The sequence below is a fragment of the Podarcis pityusensis genome (assembly GCF_964106645.2).
Source record: "Podarcis pityusensis genome assembly, chromosome: 15".
Lineage (NCBI taxonomy): Eukaryota > Metazoa > Chordata > Lepidosauria > Squamata > Lacertidae > Podarcis > Podarcis pityusensis.
The window spans coordinates 29,816,102-29,833,223 of NC_138040.1; the positions used below are offsets into that span (position 1 = coordinate 29,816,102).

Here is a 17,122-nt window from a genome sequence, read left to right on the forward strand (position 1 = left end):
CCTGAGCTCCCTAGCACTCTGGTTGTAGGCCTCAACAGGCTTCCCCTGACGAATCGCAACCAGCCCTACACATTGAGGAGTGCTACGTGCAGTCAAACTACAGCCCCAGTTCCTCTGGAAACTACCGTCTGCCCCAGGGAAGTCAGGGTGGAGGCAGCCTCAGCTGGAGCAGCAGCAAGACTGGGAGAGGCTTCCTGGTTTGGCCTGTGGGAGGGAGAGGGGAGGGGAGGAGGAGAAGCAGAGAGCCCTCGTGGCTCCACCTTGTTTAGTCCTGAGCCAGAAGGGCACCTGAGAGGAGTGGCTGTACTCTGCTGCAGCAGTCCGCCTCCTCTCCACCGTCCCAGCGGCTGGCACTGCCTGTGGAGTGTGGACATGGCACCTCGTTCCCAGGGGCTGCCTGGCCCCAGCTGGGTGGGCTTCCTGCTGCTAGGTAAGGACTACAGCCCTGCTCTTCTCTCCCTTTGCTTGTCAATCCCTGCCCTGGGCTCTGCTCTTAGGGGCAAGAGCTCCAAAGCAAGCTGGCAGGCAGGCCGGCCGGCCGGCAAGCCAGCCACTTTCTGGGCTGTGTGGACAGTGGAGAGCTCACAGGCGCTCTTGGACAAACAGGTTTGAGGTGTCTTCCAGGCACAGAGAAAGACTCCCCTCCACTGTCATTTCCTTGGCCTCCTATGGGAATGACCATGTGAGGGTGCCCAGCAGAGGGCCCAGGGCCAGGAGGGAATGGCCAGTAGTGGTCTCATTCTGTTTAGGCCAGCTGCACCGCTATTGCCTGCCTGTACCTGTGCAATGTGGCCTCAACTCTGCTTTTCTCCAGCTGTCAAACTCCATCTGATTGTGGACGGTTTATCCTGGTGTGATTGAACCGGGGCTGCGGTGAAAATATTGTCCTGAGCTCTTGTTTATTCTGCGTGTATTTTTTCCTCTCTGCCAACCTTCCCCTCCCTCTGGAGGGCTCTGCCAAAAAGAAGGAATGTTTGTGCTCTGCTCTGCTGAGAGATAAAGGGAGGCCAATGCGGGAATGCGGGATCAGTTTCCTCTCCCCAAGGGCTTGGCTTCTCTGGAGACCCTCCTTCCCTCCCTTGAGAAAACAGACCTTCACACCTTAATGCAGCACTCTTAAGAAGAGACACTTGGCAGGTTTTGTTTTTTCACTATTTCGCTTTCCGCGCCATTCCCCTTTTCCATGCCGGAAACCGAGGCCAGAAGGCAGCCGCGTTTTATGCAAGACCAGCCTGGCAATGCCTGTGTCCTAGCATGCCCAAGCCCAGCGCTCTACCCGTTGCATCACACGGCCACAGAGTTCATTCGCTGTGGACGCAGAATCAACTCACGTGTTTTGTAAGCCGGATGTAGGAATCAAACATCTCTATCATAAGGAGTTACTTTACCATGAATCACTTAGAGGAGAAGCAGAGCCAAGGTCCTGGCAGTTCTTCCTTCTTCTGCAGAGGCAGCTCTAGGCTTTTCCTCCAACCTGACAAGGGTGGTGGTGGTAGCCTAGGGATTTATGGATCAGGTGGTCCAGCTGCTGCCCAAGGGCAGAGAGACCACTTTGGGGACCTTGCCACCTTCCACCCATGAGTACTGGCTTTGCCCAACTTCTAAAAGAGAGCTGCTTTATTTATTTTACTGTTTTATTTTGTGCATCGATATCCTGCCTTTGTTGCATCATGGTCAATGGGAAGGGAGTGGTAATTCCCATGTGTCCTTTCACCTGTGCCCTAAGCAGATACAGAGTGCCTTAGCATCCAAACAGAGGCTGCAACCTTTGGCATCTGGGTAAGGGCAGAGACCCTTTCCCTGAAGACTGAAATTAAGGAGCTTCTCAGGGTGAGCAGGAGAAAGAGATGGGCAGCTAGCAGCCCAGAGACTAACACAAGCCAGCGTTGGGTTATTTAGGCATGGGAATCCTTTACTCTAGAGCAGCCAGGCTCCAAAGCCACTGCTCAGTTTTATTTACTTAATTTATGAATTGCTTTCCTTAAAACATCCCCATGTGACTTAACAATAAAAATAACAACCATGAAAACATAGATACAATCTCAACCCAGTACACATAAAAACGGGCATGAAAATCTCCATTTAAAAGGCTTTTTGGAAAAGGAACTTATTCCCAAGGCACCAAAAAGTCAGTGAATATGGTGCCTGTCTGTTATGTACAGGAGGGGTTTCCAAAGAGTAGGTGCTACACTGGAAGAAGAAGCTCATTTTATTTTGGGGTAGCCTTTTCTGCCTGACAGCTGCAGGTAAGGTAAAGGTAAAGGGACCCCTGACCATTAGGTCCAGTCGTGGCCGACTCTGGGGTTGCACGCTCATCTCGCTTTACTGGCCGAGGGAGCCGGTGTACAGCTTCCAGGTCAAGTGGCCAGCATGACTAAGCCACTTCTGGCGAACCAGAGCAGTGCATGGAAACACCGTTTATCTTCCCGCTGAAGCGGTACCTATTTATCTACTTGCACTTCATGCTTTTGAACTGCTACGTTGGCAGGAGCTGGGACCAAGCAACAGGAGCTCACCCCATAGTGGGGATTCAAACTGCCGACCTTCTGATCAGCAAGTCCTAGGCTCTGTGGTTTAACCCACAGCACCACCCACGTCCCCTGGTGAGGCCAAAGTTTCTCCCCATGCTTATAGTGTGTAGCAGGAGCCCATCTTCTTCAGGAGCTGAAGCCAAGCAGGGCATTGAGTCCAGCCATCTTTCAGGGCAGTTGAGAAGCCCTCCCCTTCCAGGCTGCCTGAAGCACCCCAGGCTGCCTGAAAATCATCCAAGGAAGGTTTAGCCAGGGCATCACCAACCCTCTCTCTTGGCTCTGGGGGATTATTGGAATGCTGACACTCGTGTGTGTGTGTGTGTGTGTGTGTGTGTGTGTGTGTGTGCCTCCCCCCTGTAGGAGCTCATTTTCTATGCTTCTTTCCCCTCCAGTGCTCTGGCCTGTGTCAGCTGTGGACATTTACACCCCTAAGTCCCTGGAAGTCCTGAACGGGACAGAAGTGCGCTTGAAATGCACCTTCCGCAGCTATTCCGCAGTCGGGTCAAAGTTGACAGTGTCCTGGCACTTCCAGCCTGAGGAACCTGGCAGATCTGAGTTTGTAAGTTCATCTCTGCAGCCTTTTTGTGGAACGTGACCTGGGCTCTTCCCCAGGGTTGTGGCCCCAGTTTGGTGCTTGGCCTCCAGAGGATCCTGAGCAGCTGGTATACCTCCCTGTGAAGTTGGGAGTTTTGCAGCCCGGTTTCTGCAATCTTCTCACCGCCTGCCTATACCCATGTCCAATATGCTCTGAATAAGCATCGCACCCTTGTGGAGCAAAGGGGAGTGGGTGTCACCTTGTACCATGGCTATGAAGCTCCAGAGACCAATCACGCCCAATAAAGCGGGACTTGTAAGGGGCTCTTGCTGATCAAATGTTTACAGATCCTGAAAATGGCTTGTATTATAATGTCTCTGCTCTGAATAGCTGCAGCTGACATCCATGCAACAAAAACCAGTCCCTGATGGGAAGATGGTTCAGATTCCTCTTTGGAGATTGGCTTAATCAAGGGCAGTTCACCACTGTTGGCAGGGCTGGCCCAAGGCATTTTGCTGCCTAAGGCAGAGAGTTAAAAGGTGTTCACCCTCCCTAGCCAGGACCTGCACTTTGAAAAGTCTTGCTGTACCACTCGGACACAAATCCTCTCCAACTCTTTGGTGCTGCCTGAAGGAAGTTGCTTCACTCTGCTGCATGGCTGGGCCAGGCCTGACTAGTCAATCTCACCCATTCCCAGGGAGTATATTCATTTAGAGAACCTCCTGCTCCTCCAGGCCAGTTTCAGTTTCAAAATCTCCTGCAGAAGTGGGAGGTGCTATCCACAGAGGACCGAGGTCACTGAAAAGTGGCTGTCATTTCATACCAGCAGTGGCAGGCATGATAGCTGGGCTTCTCCTTGCAACTTCATAGGTTTTCTACTACAGTGAGGAGCCTTTTCCACCGACATCAGGCCGCTTCAAAGGCAGAGTCACATGGGATGGCAACATCCACAAGAACGACGGCTCCATTATCCTTTGGGACACCAAGCCCAGTGACAACGGGACCTTCCAGTGCCACGTGAGGAACCCGCCCGATGTGGACGGTCCGACTGGTGAAATCCAGCTACGAGTGGTGACGAAAGGTTTGTGACTTCGGGGGGAGGGTGCAAGTGGGTTTGCTGGGGGCGGGGGAGAGGGGCTGCTCAGTCGCCTATGCTGCTGGGGTACAGGGGCTACTATATCCCTCTTGCACACCCAACATGCCTTTCATCCCTGCACAGTGACTTTCTCAGAGATCCACATCCTAGCGTTCATCATTGGTGCTGTCTGTTTTCTGATGATTGTCATCGTCGTCGTGGTTGTCATCTGCCGCTACCGGAAGAGAAGGCATGGAGATACGGAGTCAGAGGTGGAGGAGACAGAACTGTAAGTGTGTGTGTGTGTGTGTGTGTGTGTGTGTGTGTGTGGAAGCTGGCTAGAGGCAATTTGCCTGGCCTTGTGGGAACCACAACTGGTCTCTTGGCCGTCACAGAAAATGGACACCAACTGTTCATTGATACAGGTAAATCACTCTCTTCAAAAAAAGATGAAGACGATGACCACACAGCCTTGAGAGACAGAGCAAGGGATGGTTTGGGGCTGGGATCAGTAAGTAATGGCTGCAACAAGGAACCAGGAGTGCCAGAATTCACTTGCCTGGATCCCATGAAGCTTTAATGGGTCACAGGCGAGTGTCACTGGGCCGGGTTGTTGACAGGCTCTGGTGAACCAGGGAAGTTAAAATGAAAAAGGCTGAGTCTCTACACATGTGGCAGAATGAAGTGGGCCTGAGGTGGGAGACCATAGAAGCATCCAGCTGATATTCATCACTTCTAAACAGACTGCATTTTTTTAACTCCTCCTAAACATCTTAGAATCCAAACTCCTGAAGGGGGATTGGTCTGCCTGTGTCTTGAGGTCTTCAGCCAAAACCTTCACTCAGGTGTCTCCTTTATCTGGTACTCAACAATGAAAGAAAAGGCTTTTTCAGTGGTGGCTTCCCAGCGGGGGAACATCCTCCCAAGAGAGGCTCGCCTGGTGCCAACACTGAAATCTTTTCAGCCCCAGGCAAAAGTGTTTGCTGTAAATTAGTTTTATGAACTGTGTTTATTGCTTTGTGGTTGAAATGATTATTGATTGCATACCACCCGAAGTCCCAAAAGGATGATAAGCTGTATAAATATGTTTTATAATAGATAAATAAAACCTCCCTGCCACTGGAAGTTTAGCCCACTTGGGGAGAAAAGTTCTACTCCACTCCACTCCCAGCTGTGCTAGTTTTCCATCGCAAGCAGTTTTCATTGTAGGGCCATTCAAAGTTGGGACCCACACCCTGCAGCTACAGTTTTCAGTGTGGTGCAGACCATTCTCCTATCTCATTCTTCTGCTACATATACAAGGTGAAGGAAATTCATTGCAAAACATTTTGATGGCTTTGTGTCGAAGTGGAGGAAAAGTTGGGCCAGAAACGGAACTGAGTTGCTCCACAACTGCTTGCAAGTGGGGCACATTTGCTGTGGTACTAGCACAGGCTTGTGACCTACACAGTGAGCACTGCACCGAGTGGATCAAGACAGTGACTTTGGCAGGACCCAGGACAGCTGAGCTTCACTAGCTTCTGGGTTGAGGTTGGACCTCCTGCTGCTCCTCACTTTCTCCCAAATCCAGGAGGGACTCCTGCCTTTCATTTTACACAACAGCCTCTTTTTTCCTCCCTGACCCCGAGGCCAGAGAACTTGGCTGGCTTCCTAACTACTGCCTTTGTTGCATTTGATAACAGGCCAGAGAAGGAGAATTTGAAAGAGACGGAGAAGCACCTGCTGGAAGAGGGAGCCTAATGTGCCCGGTAGGTACCTTTGGCCTTGCCCCTTTCTCCAGAAGGCATTTCTGTCACCAGGTGGGTGGTAGAGTCCAAGGTGGGTCAGCGGAAGCCCAGTGGAAGGCGTCTCCATCTAGCCGTTCCAAATGTTTGGGGAAAGGGCCACAGCTCAATAGCAGAGCACCTGTTTTGCAAGCAGAAGGTCCCAGTTCAATCCCTAGCACTACTTCCTGGTGGGACTCAAAAAAGACCCCTTGTCTGAACCCCTGGGGAGCTGCAACTAGCCAGTGCAAGCCGTATTGACCTAGATGGACCCAGTGCTCTGACTCTCTATAAGGCAGCTTCCTGTGTTCCCCTATCCCTGCAAGAAAGAGCACTTATAGGAGCTTTTAAATAAGATCTAGTGCTTGAGTTTGGCTTTTTCCTTTTTCCTCCACTCCCCTTTTCCTTTAGTGTTGTGCCATTTTTATTCTAAACCTGAGGGTAGGGACTATCTTATTATTGAGCATTGTAAACAACTCTGGTAGCATTTTTTTTTTGGCTGAACAGCAAGATCCAAATACTTTAAAGGAATAAAATAAAATTGGAGGGAGCTGAGAATGTTGTTACATACCTTGCGGATAGAGGAATTGAAACCTTTTTAGGCAACTTGTTGGCACACCCCTGCAGTGTTGCCCTTGCTGGCCTAGGTTGAACCCATCACCCTTTCCAGCATTGCCCTCAGGCTCAGGGACAAAGCCTAAGAGTAACCTGTCTACCTGTCTGTCCTCCTCACAGGTCTACTGCCCACCCCCATAGGAGCTGGAGGCTGGTTCTTCAGAGTTCTGGATCAGAGGTGGCGGATGCCACAAGACAGCTGTCCCTGATTCCCTTGCCTTAGAGAAGTGCATCATCACTGTTATCTTCAAAGGCCCTCTGAGGCTGCAGCTCTTGGTGGAAAGACCTTAAGGCTTGGCCTATAGCAGAGTTTGGCAGTTCCTAGTGATGCTATAGTGTGTGTGGGGGGGGTCATGGGGGGGTCCCCAGCCCTGGCCTGGTGCATATCTGTGAGGAATTATTCCAAGCAAACTACTGAAAGGGGGGCCTCCATGTACAACTTTCAGAAAAGGCAAAGACTCCAATGCACAGCCTCTTTCTCAACTAGGACTATGCCACTCTTGCACAAATACAGTCCAACTTTCTAAGTTTCTGGGGAGCTCAGCCTGGCTAGACTCCTGAGGCTTAAAGGATAATAATAATAAATTATTATTTGTACCCATAGAAGCCCTCCCTACTCTTACACAGCTAAATTTGCTGTTAAACGGAGAATAGAAACATAGAGTTGAAAAGGACCATCAGTGCAACCCCTTGAAATGCAGGAATCTTTTTGACCAAGGTGGGGCTCAAACCCACAACCCTGAGATTCTCCTGCTCTGCCACTGAGGTGTTGCTCGGAGTCACAGCCCACAGTGCTCCAATCATCCTATAACCAGCAGTTCAGTATCCACAGTAGCTCCAATATCTGTAGGGTTGGTCAACATTTTGAGCCCAGGAAGAAAGAAGCTGATGATGGGTGGGGCGTCTGGGTTTCTGTTTCTTCACAGTGAGCCATCACCATTCCTTTCCCTGCGCACACTGCTCCCCATGCGCAAGCCAGGATTCTCTTCCTCTTCCTCCTCCTGGATTTCTTCAGCCGCTGTGGTATCTGGAGATGCAAACGGACTTGTCCAAATGCTGCGACAAACCCCTCCACCCGCAGAACTTGCACCCAGGGCCATTTGCAATTCAGCAGCTTTCAGGACTGGAGGCTTTTCAGGAAGCCTCCGCCAGCCTCTCTCTGCGCTGTATATTTATTGCTCAGAAACTGCCTTTCAGCGCTCCAAACCAGGCCAGTTCAGCCTCTGCTTGCCCCACTATTTGGGGAGGGGGCGAGGTCACATCTGTAGAGCCCCTTCCTCCTCTGCTAGAGGACCTGCCCTTCCCCTGCCAGCCTGCCTTGCAGGGGAGCCGGGGGTCGTCCTTGGCCCCCGAGTCAACTGCCAAGCGGGCCCGGTCTGCTTCTGGATATGGAAAGTGGTCGGGGGAGGGGGCACCTTGGGGGCGCGGCTTTGTCCTTTGCCGGCCTGGCCCTGAAGTTTAGTTGTCCGTATGAGTCTGGTTACGCAATTGTATGTAAATAAGTTGTATTTCACAATAAAAACCGTAGACCTTTGGAAGTCAAGCGAACTTTCAGCCTGCTTTGTACGTTTTTTTCCGGGCTTCTCGTGGGGAAGCCGGCCAGCCGGGAGGCCCCTCTTCCCGCGGCGAGGTCTCGGGAGAGGGAGGCAACGCGGGCCGGCAGCGCCCGAGAGAGAGAGGTGGCCTGGCGTCGGCGGCAATATCATTACTCCGTATCCCGCTTGTGGAACCGGTGACGCCGCAGAGCGCTTGGATGACTCAGTCGCGACTGGCGTCTTTTCGGCGCCTCTGAGCATGTGCAGAGTGCCGGCTGCTGGGCAGGGAGTGTCTCCGGGCGGCCATTTTGAGCCTCTCCCCTCCCTTTCCGGCCTCACCTGGGCGGACAGGTGTCGTCCGAGGAAGTGGCGAGGAAAATGGGGCTCTCGCGGAAGAAGCCTGGCGGCGGGGTCCTCCTGCTTCTGTGGGGTGAGTGAGGGGCGGAGGCGGGAGCGGGGCCCCGGGGCCCTTCCCTTCCCTAGCGCTGTCCTGGATCTCGGGCTTGGCTCTGGTCCTGTGGCCGACCCGACCGAGAACAGCCGCCCGGGCCTGGTGCCAAACAGCGAGAAGCGCAGCCAGGTCTCCTCCGGAGCAAGTCGACTCGGGGTCCAGCTGGCTGCCTGCCTGTCGGTGGTACGGGGTCAAGAGAGATGTTGGGGTGCGGCGAGGGCTCCCTTCGTGGATTCCAGCCGGGAGCGAATCGGGGCCAGAAGCCTGGTGCCCCTTTGCCTGCTGTCCGGGGAAGAGGTGCACGGCCAGCCCGGCTAAGGGAGTTTTCTACCCGGAGACGCGACTCCGCCAACCTTGCGGGGTTGTTGTCAAGAGAGCAGCTGGCCCAGGCCCTCGAAGTGCGCTGAACAGGGGGAAAAGCCAAACAAATGCCCAGAAGTCCTTGTCGTAGGCTGAAAGAATCACTGATGGGTTGTATTGAGTGCTTTTCTTACTCCGAGTAGACCCATTGAAATGAGTGACCCATTGAATAAAATTAGATCTGCAGCATTGGAAGCGGGTGGCGCTGTGGGTTAAACCACAGAGCCTAGGGCTTGCCGATCAGAAGGTCGGCGGTTCGAATCCCCGCGACGGAGTGAGCTCCCGTTGCTCTGTCCCTGCTAAAGTGAAAGTAGATAAATAGGTACCGCTCCGGTGGGAAGGTAAACGGCGCTTCCATGCGCTGCTCTGGTTCGCCAGAAGCGGCTTAGTCATGCTGGCCAGTAAAGCGAGATGAGCGCCGCAACCCCAGAGTCGGTCACAACTGGACCTAATGGTCAGGGGTCCCTTTACCTTTATTGGATACAGTGAAAAATAAAAATCTGTCCCAACAAGAAAGAAAATGGGAATTTCCCTCTGAGGTGGAGTCTATAAAGCACTGAGACTGGCACTTCTAATGGAACCCACACCAATCCTCCCCCACCCCAGACTAAATGTTTAGGTCCCTGTCTCTGGGGCTGGTGTTAGACATTGTGCTGCCATAGGCAAAGGATAACCTTCACTTCCAGGGCACAGCAGCCTATATTGGGGGGGGGGAGACGATGGGGGGCACAGCACCATCCATCCAAGACATTACTACTGCTCCCCCTTGTCATCCACTCAAGGCAGTTTCTTCCTTTTGTCTAATGATGGGGCCCCTTCTCGCCACCTGCTGGTAGTTGCTATGTCTGGAGGCTGCAGAGCACCAGAAGGTGCTGTTTTTGGGAGTCCTTTGTGGCTGGTTCTCTTGAGTTCCTGATCTCTGCCTGGCCAAGGGAAAAAACAGTGGGCGGTTCCTTTGCTGAGCTAAGCACTTCCTGCAAAGTGGGTCTGGCAGAAGAGGGAGCAGCAGGAACTCTTCCTGTCAACACCTCTGCGCTCCTGCTCAGGTGACTAACCCATCTCTTGGGGTTATATTTTGCAGCAGCCCTTGCCAGAGTCCACTCCCTGGAGATCCAGGCTGACTCAGACGTCCAGGCCTTTGTGGGTGAGGCCGTGATCTTGAAGTGCTGGTTCAAGTCTTCCTTCCCAGTCACAGAGAAGCTCACCATCGATTGGACATACCGACCTCTTGCAGGGGGCAGTTTGGAGCCGGTGAGTGGTGCTTTCACTGTCTGCCCGCTGGCTCTTGGCAGAGTGGCACATGTGCCTGCCACGTCTGCTGTGGTGGGTGCCACTGGTGCACAAGGTGTTTATGGTGGCAGGTGCACAGCAGAGTCTTTATCCTGCTGCTCTGGGGGTGCCAATTGAATGGCTTTCAGTATCCCTGAGATCATCATCCTTCCTGCAGAAGCATGAGCCTACCTTGCTGGAATGTTGCTGTGCATCTCTGCAGTGAGTTTGGCTCATGAAAGGCCTTGAGCCATTGGCTCTTGGCTGTCATGGGACGTGATGCTCACCATCTCTATATTTTTTTTAAAAATAATGATTTTTATTTGATTTTACAAGTGTAAAATTATAACAATACAAAATACATATCCATATTTAGAGACTTCTCCGAATCGCTGGACTTCCCACCTTCCCCTTCATGGGTCCAATTGTCAACCTTTTCGACTGCATGTTGTTCCATAATTGAGGGAACCAGGCAGTTACAGGGAACCAGCCAGAGGGCCTTCTCGGTAGTGGCACCCGCCCTGTGGAACGCCCTCCCACCAGATGTCAAAGAGAAGAACTACCAGACATTTAGAAGACATCTGAAGGCAGCCCTCTTTAGGGAAGCTTTTAATGTTTAGCAGACCACTGTATTTTAAGATTTTGTTGGAAGCCGCCCAGAGTGGCTGGGGAAGCCCAGCCAGATGGACGGGGTATAAATAATAAATTATTATTATTAATTATTATTCTTATATTTTATATCACTCCATTTTGTCCATAGTATCTGCTACATTACAAGTGTTATTGCAATCCTGCTAATGCTTTCATCTGCTTACAGTGGTCTCCCAGACAAATTATAATTTTTTCCCATTCTTTATTAAAGTTTTGGTCTTCTTGGTTCCTGAGCTTTCCGGTCAGTTTTGCCATTTCGGCATAGCCCAACATCTTAGCTTGCCATTCTTCTCTGGTAGGGACTTTGTCTTTTTTCCATCTCTGGGCTAGTAGCATCCATGCGGCTGTCAGTGCTCACCATCTCTAAACTCCTCTAGATCTTCCACTACCAGTCAAATGCCTATCCAGCTAAGAAGGGCACCTTCCGTGACCGGGTATCCTGGGTTGGAAACGTGGCCAAGCGGGATGCTTCCATTAGGATCAACAACCCAACGATGGATGACAATGGGACGTTCACCTGCGCTGTGAAAAATCCCCCGGACGTGCAGCATAACATCCCCCAGACTATGCTGACTGTCACTCAGAGAGGTAAAGCAATGTTTCTAGTCCCTGTGGCCATGGTGGTTCTGCCTCCCCGCCTTTCCTGTCAAGAGCATTAAAACCCTGTTGCTGTTTCCTGAAAATCCCAGCCTCTTAGTGCCATCTCCCCCCTGCCATCCTCCACCAGTTGCATTTTCTAGCATGCACTATTTCAGGAGAATGGTAAGACAGGCCCTCATTCTACCCTGGGGGCTGCTGGGGTTGAGCGTCAGATCTGCTCACTTCCTGCCTTAGTCCCCAGAGGCTGGCAAGTACAATGTGCAAAGAGAAGGGGTGGGGCTCACTCACTTTATCTGTGTGAGCCTGCAAGTAGGACCTGTTTTTTGCCATGGTGAGAGGCAAGTTCTTTGGGGTGTCTCTTCCCTTTCCCCCTTTTGGAGATTGCAAAGCCTGCTAGGCCTACAGAACCAAAAGTTTATTTTGAGTCATTCTTATTTTAATGTAGAACCATGGCTAAGGACATAGACTGCCACCTCAGTTTTATTTGGACTGGTGTCAAGTGCCCATTGCTGAAGAAGAATGGCCTGATGTGACCAAGAAACAAATAACTTAAGACAAAAGCAACATACCTAAAACAAAGAACTTTAATGACGTATAGAAGTTCAGAGTCTGTGTTTCTCTGAATCCTTCTCAGTTCTACGATTGGTACTTGCAATTAGTTCATGCTAATTATAGTGGACCCTTGGGTTATGTTACCTTCAGGTAACATAACTTTTGGGTTGCGAACGTGGCAAACCTGGAGGTTTCGCCCTGCGCGCGTGTGCAGAAGTGCTCTGTGCATCTTGCATGTGCGCAGAAGCAGCGCCTCTGCTTATGAAATTTTTGGGATGCGCACAGACCCCTGGAACGAATTAAATTCATATCCAGAGGGTCCCCTGTATAAAACATTCATAAGTTTATTCAGTTTATATTGTATTCCTGCTTTAATTTTCATCATAAGCAATTTGCTTTATTTTCTGTAAGTTACTTTCTTTTCCTTAAATTCCATAATACTATTAAGCTTTAATAAGCTGATGGATTTGTTCCAGTCACAAAACTGAGTCTGCTGCGGAAATCCCTAGTTAAGCTTTCATGTTTCACCATGTTTCTGCTGAAAAATTCAAACCCTGATGGGAAGACTCAGTTAGCATTTGTGCATTGGCCAGGGATTAGCATGGTATGTGCTTACCTCCCGTCTTCTGTTCTGGGGACTGGCTGTGACGCCTCCTTAATTCAGCATTTTGCCTTCTTTGCTCAGATGGGTTGGAAACTCAGTTGTGGTTTGATCTTGGGTGTTCCCCTTGGAGCCTCTGTTCCCCAGAGACCCAGTCTGCCCTTCTGGTGTGCCTCTGGCCTGATTCCTGCCTCTTTCTCCAGGGGCCTCCTTCCAGCTGACATCAGCTGGGCTTCTCTCCATCCTGGTCTTCCTCCCCTCAGCCATTGTGGTGGCCTTGCTCCTGGTTCGAATGGGCAAGAAGCTCGGGGTGCTGAAAAGCAAGAAGAAGTGCAACTACAAGAAGTCCTCCATCGAAGTCTCTGAAGAGTGAGCACTTTGTGTTATGTGCTTAACCAGGGAGAAGCAGAGAGAAGTAGCGTTTGGGATGGGGAGGGCTGCCCTGAGGGTTCTTGTTGGGCTCCCTTGGCTTGTACTCAAGGTCACTTAATGGAGATTAATGACACCACCCCATACAACCCTCACCATGCCCATGATCTCAGACCAAGGGGAATATAATGAGCAGAATATGTGGTTATTGTGGAGCAGCTGATTCAGACTGTGAACCCTCCATAGGGCATCAGCAGGTGTTTTGATGATTGACACTCCACTGCACCTGGTGCCTCAAAGGCATGTTCTGCCTACTGTCAGCTCCTGCATAAATCTTGGGAACTTGATGGTCTGCGGCTGTTGGTCCACCTCAGGAGCAGGTAGTGGTGGACTCGCCTTCATTGGAGGTTGGGTGGCCTCCTGTCAGGGATTATTTAACTGTGATTCCTGCATTGCGGAAGGTTGAACTAGATGGCTTTGGGGGTCCCTTCCAACTCCACAATTCTATGAACAGCAACCCCATGGAAGCTTTGTGGCAGATGCAGGGGGCAGGGTAGGGCGAGTCTGGTCAAGCCTCACCAGTGAGGAGCTGCTTGTCAGGATAACTGGGTTTCTTTTGGAGGGGATGGGCAGAGGTAGAGCAAGCTGACTGGCACAAGTGTGCAACTGGCTGCCCTGGGGGTTTTGAGGGGGGCAGGTGCCAGACAGGCAAAGGAGACACATGCTGGACTCACCTCTGTGCTCTTCTTGTAGACCTGAGCGACCTAAGTGCAAGGAGAGGCTGGCCGCCTGGTGTCTGCGATGTCTGGTAAGCAAAAGTGCCATTCTTACACACCCAGTTTGATGCTGGCAAGATAGCAGGGAAGGCAAAGCATCTTGGGCCTGCCATTAAATTCCCACTCATGCCTGACCCAATCCAGAGGCCAAGACTGAAGTCTCCTACCTTTGCCGCTGTAGGTGTCAGAAGGGTGGAGGTGTTTGTGAACAGGGCTGGCCTGGGGGAGTGGGTTGGGGGGCATAGGAACAAACCCACTCGTAGATACCACCCATTGTTTCCATTTGCCCTTCAGTCATGAGAGGCAGGGTGGAGGCATGCTAGTCATCTGGCCCTGGAGAACCTCCCTCTTTCCCTCCTGCCATTGCTAGCAGGTGCACCATTTCGGGCAGGGGCTGCAAGGGGGATAGGACAGCTAAGTGAGCACAATTTCCTGTTACAGCTGGCGTCTAGGGTGGGAGTATACTACAGCTTCATATGAAGTACCCCCCCCCCCCTTTGTAGGGCTGGTCCTGCCATTGGGCTTGAGTGAAGCAGCTGGCTGAGGCAAATGATTTAGGGCAGGGCTTCCCAAACTTGGTTCTCCAGCAGTTTTTGGACTACATTTCCTATCATCCCTGACCATTGGGATGATGGGAGTTGTAGTCCAAAAACAGCTGAAGACCCAGGTTTGGGAAACCCTGGTTTAGGGTCTTGTGAAAGGGCAACAAATGGCCAGCGATTTAATCCATTATTGTATTTTTAGTCCCAGAGAGAGGCACTTTCAGGTTTTTCTCATTCAGGTGCCAAAATGACTTGCTCTATGTACCTTGACTTGGGGGAGGAGACATTTACTGTTCCACCACAGGTAGCAAAATATCTTTTTGGGCCAGCCCTGTTTGCCAATGAAGCAAAGACCAAACATGGGATGGGTGGGAGAGTTGGCCGTCCCTTTTGTTTCTGAATATGAATGTTTGTGTGGTTGGCACATGGAGGTTTTACTATGTGATAATGTTGTGAAGTCCACAATTGCACATGCAGGCTGCAGGCTCTTGGGCCTGAGCTGCTGAGGATTTTAGCGTCTCTGTGCTGGTGTTCAGCCAGAGTATGCAAGGAGGTTGTCAGCAAGAGTACAAAATAAGACTGAGTTGAAGGATCCCGTTGGTTACACAAGGAAGTGGCATTGCAAGTGTGTGCCCTGGTCTAAGAGTCTGGCACAGTTGTCCATGAATTTAGCATTGTGTCTCAGTCCATTTCCCACAGTGGTCTCATCCTCATATGGAGGTTTCTGAAGAAGACCAGGGTGTACACTCTGGCATGCTGGGCCTGTGTGTGTGAGAGAGAGAAGAGAGGGGCGGAATCTAACTGAGCTTCCTTGCAGACATTTCCAGATCTGGGTTCACTGAGTTGTTTAGCACAAAATCCTCCAACTCATTTTCCCAACAGTAAATTTCTGCCAGGTGAAGCATTTGGGGGGTCATCTTGTTGGCTCTGTTGCTTGACCTTTTCTTCTTGCATTCTGTTCAGGATTCAGATGATGAGGATCCTTACTGACTTGAGGACAAAGGTATTTTTTCCGAATGTCATCTGAAGGCCAGCAGGATACATCCCAGTGATTCTTCAATGAATGGAACTTTGGCGCTGGACTTCATGGTGTCAGGAGGGCTCTGATGGTGTGTGTGGGATCAGGTTCTACCTCATGTTGCGGAGCATCAAGATGTTACAGCTTCTCATTGGTTGGTGCGGCTCTTGCCCTGTTTCTCTGGATGGAGAATGCAGCCTGTGGGGATTACAGCTGTCTGTTTGGACTGTTGGGTTCTGGGTAAGATGACCTGTGCTGATTGACACTCTTGAGCTGCTGTTTCTCCACACACTGCATTGAACTCAGCCACCCTTTAGCACTTGACTCATGAAGGTATTACTTGGTCCTCCTCCTCCTCGCCATATTTTTGCACAAACCTCCCGTCTATTTCCAACTCCCACAACAGCAGCAACAGCAGCAACAGCAAGAACAAAATGTTTGGAAATGGTGTGGGCACCTTGCGTCTGGTGGCTAGTTACCACTGACATGGAGAAAGGGCTGGGCTATATCTGAAGCAGGCAGATGTTAGCACCTGCAGTGGCTTGGAGAGAGTTGGGCAGGTATTCCATGGCTCAAGGTACCAGAGAGGTTCACTGTGCTTTTCTTTCCAGGGAGAGAGAAGGGCCACTGTGTAATCTTCTCCTTTGGCTGCTGCCCTTGGCTGCTGGTTCAAAGCCAAGCTGGCCGTAGGCATTGGAACCAGAGCAGGTAATGGTGGGGGGACTGGGCTTCCTTGTAATGAAAGCCAAGTGTGACGGCTGGTCTTGTGCCACATGCCTGGGGCTGGTATTGCTTTCCTAGGTTCAGGCAACTTGGAGCTAAAATGTAAGAAGAGCCTTCATTTGGAGATCCATGCACACCTCAGGATGTCCCCCAAAGGCACAGGCATTTGGAAGGCCCTGGGACAAGACTCTAGAGCAGTGGTTCCCAATTAGCTGAGTACTGTGGACCCCCTGGGTGGGTTACACTGTTGTTATCTCTATGGCATGTGAATGGTGCCATGGACCCCCTGGGTGGGTTACACTGCCTCACTGGGGTCTGTGGGCCACCGGTTGGGAGCCCCTGCTCTAGAGGACTGTTCCGCGTTTACTTACAGAAGAATTTCCTCTTTGTCAGCCTGACTTTCCTCTCCAGAATTGCTGCTTGTGTCTGTGCAGATGCCAATATGTGCATTGTCTCCTCCTCTTTCACAGACATTCATTCCTCAGTGGGGCCTTTCTGTGGATAGGGGCTGGGGGAGGAGGATTCCCATCTCTCCTGTAGCCAATAAATATCTTTTACCAACCCCGTCTAATGGTCTTTTTTGTTCTGGCCAGGAGTAGGCGGCAGGCAAGCTGTTGAAAGAAAAGGGCTTTGCCCAAAGTGGGCAGGGCCAGAGCTAGCATGCATGCATGCATGCAGCAATCAATCAATCAATCAATCAATCAGTCAATCAATCACACAGTAATGTCTGTGCTGATTGGCAGCTGCTAAATTTTCTCCCTGGTGCTACAAGGAATTGAACTTGAGAGTACGCCTCTCACAGAGGCAGTAGACTTCTGATTACCATTTGCTGGGAATCAGAAGTGGGGAATGTGATTACATTCGGGTCCTGCTTGCTGGCTTCCCGTAAGAGGCATGTGGGTGTCCTCTGGGAGAGCAAGATCCTGGATAACACAGGACTCCTTTGGCCCGATCCAGCAGGCTCTTCTTAGGACCTTCTGCAAGCAAACAGAGGTTCCACCACTGAGCTACAGCCCATACATTAGGGTTACCAGGGTTTCCCAGGGACAGTCCCTGGATTTGTGAATAAGTCCCTGGACAAATTCCATGCCCGGAATGTCCCCGGATTTCATCTAATGTCCCCAGGAAACGCAGCAGCGGCAGTCTCAGCAGCCTG

General features: G+C 51.2%; 2 protein-coding genes across 3 annotated transcripts; both read left to right on the forward strand.

The window, feature by feature from the left end:
- The first annotated feature begins 257 nt into the window (after positions 1 to 257).
- On the forward strand, positions 258 to 8,067 carry MPZL2 (myelin protein zero like 2). The gene is made up of 6 exons (XM_080983947.1): positions 258 to 430; positions 2,924 to 3,090; positions 3,937 to 4,147; positions 4,286 to 4,430; positions 5,824 to 5,889; positions 6,640 to 8,067. Exons 1-5 carry the CDS (start codon positions 373 to 375, stop codon positions 5,879 to 5,881), a joined length of 639 nt encoding a protein of 212 aa, XP_080840073.1. The 5' UTR covers positions 258 to 372; the 3' UTR covers positions 5,882 to 5,889; positions 6,640 to 8,067.
- A 138-nt stretch (positions 8,068 to 8,205) lies between these two features.
- Positions 8,206 to 16,527, forward strand: LOC308464545 (myelin protein zero-like protein 3). 2 transcript variants are annotated; one of them, XM_080983943.1, is made up of 6 exons: positions 8,206 to 8,484; positions 9,947 to 10,116; positions 11,163 to 11,373; positions 12,742 to 12,907; positions 13,661 to 13,715; positions 15,189 to 16,527. In XM_080983943.1, the coding sequence occupies exons 1-6, from the start codon at positions 8,433 to 8,435 to the stop codon at positions 15,213 to 15,215; spliced, it is 681 nt and encodes a 226-aa protein (XP_080840069.1). In that variant the 5' UTR covers positions 8,206 to 8,432; the 3' UTR covers positions 15,216 to 16,527. The 2 variants fall into 2 exon arrangements, with proteins under 2 accessions (XP_080840069.1, XP_080840070.1); XM_080983944.1 differs by having other exon boundaries at positions 9,950 to 10,116.
- The last annotated feature ends 595 nt before the right edge of the window (positions 16,528 to 17,122 follow it).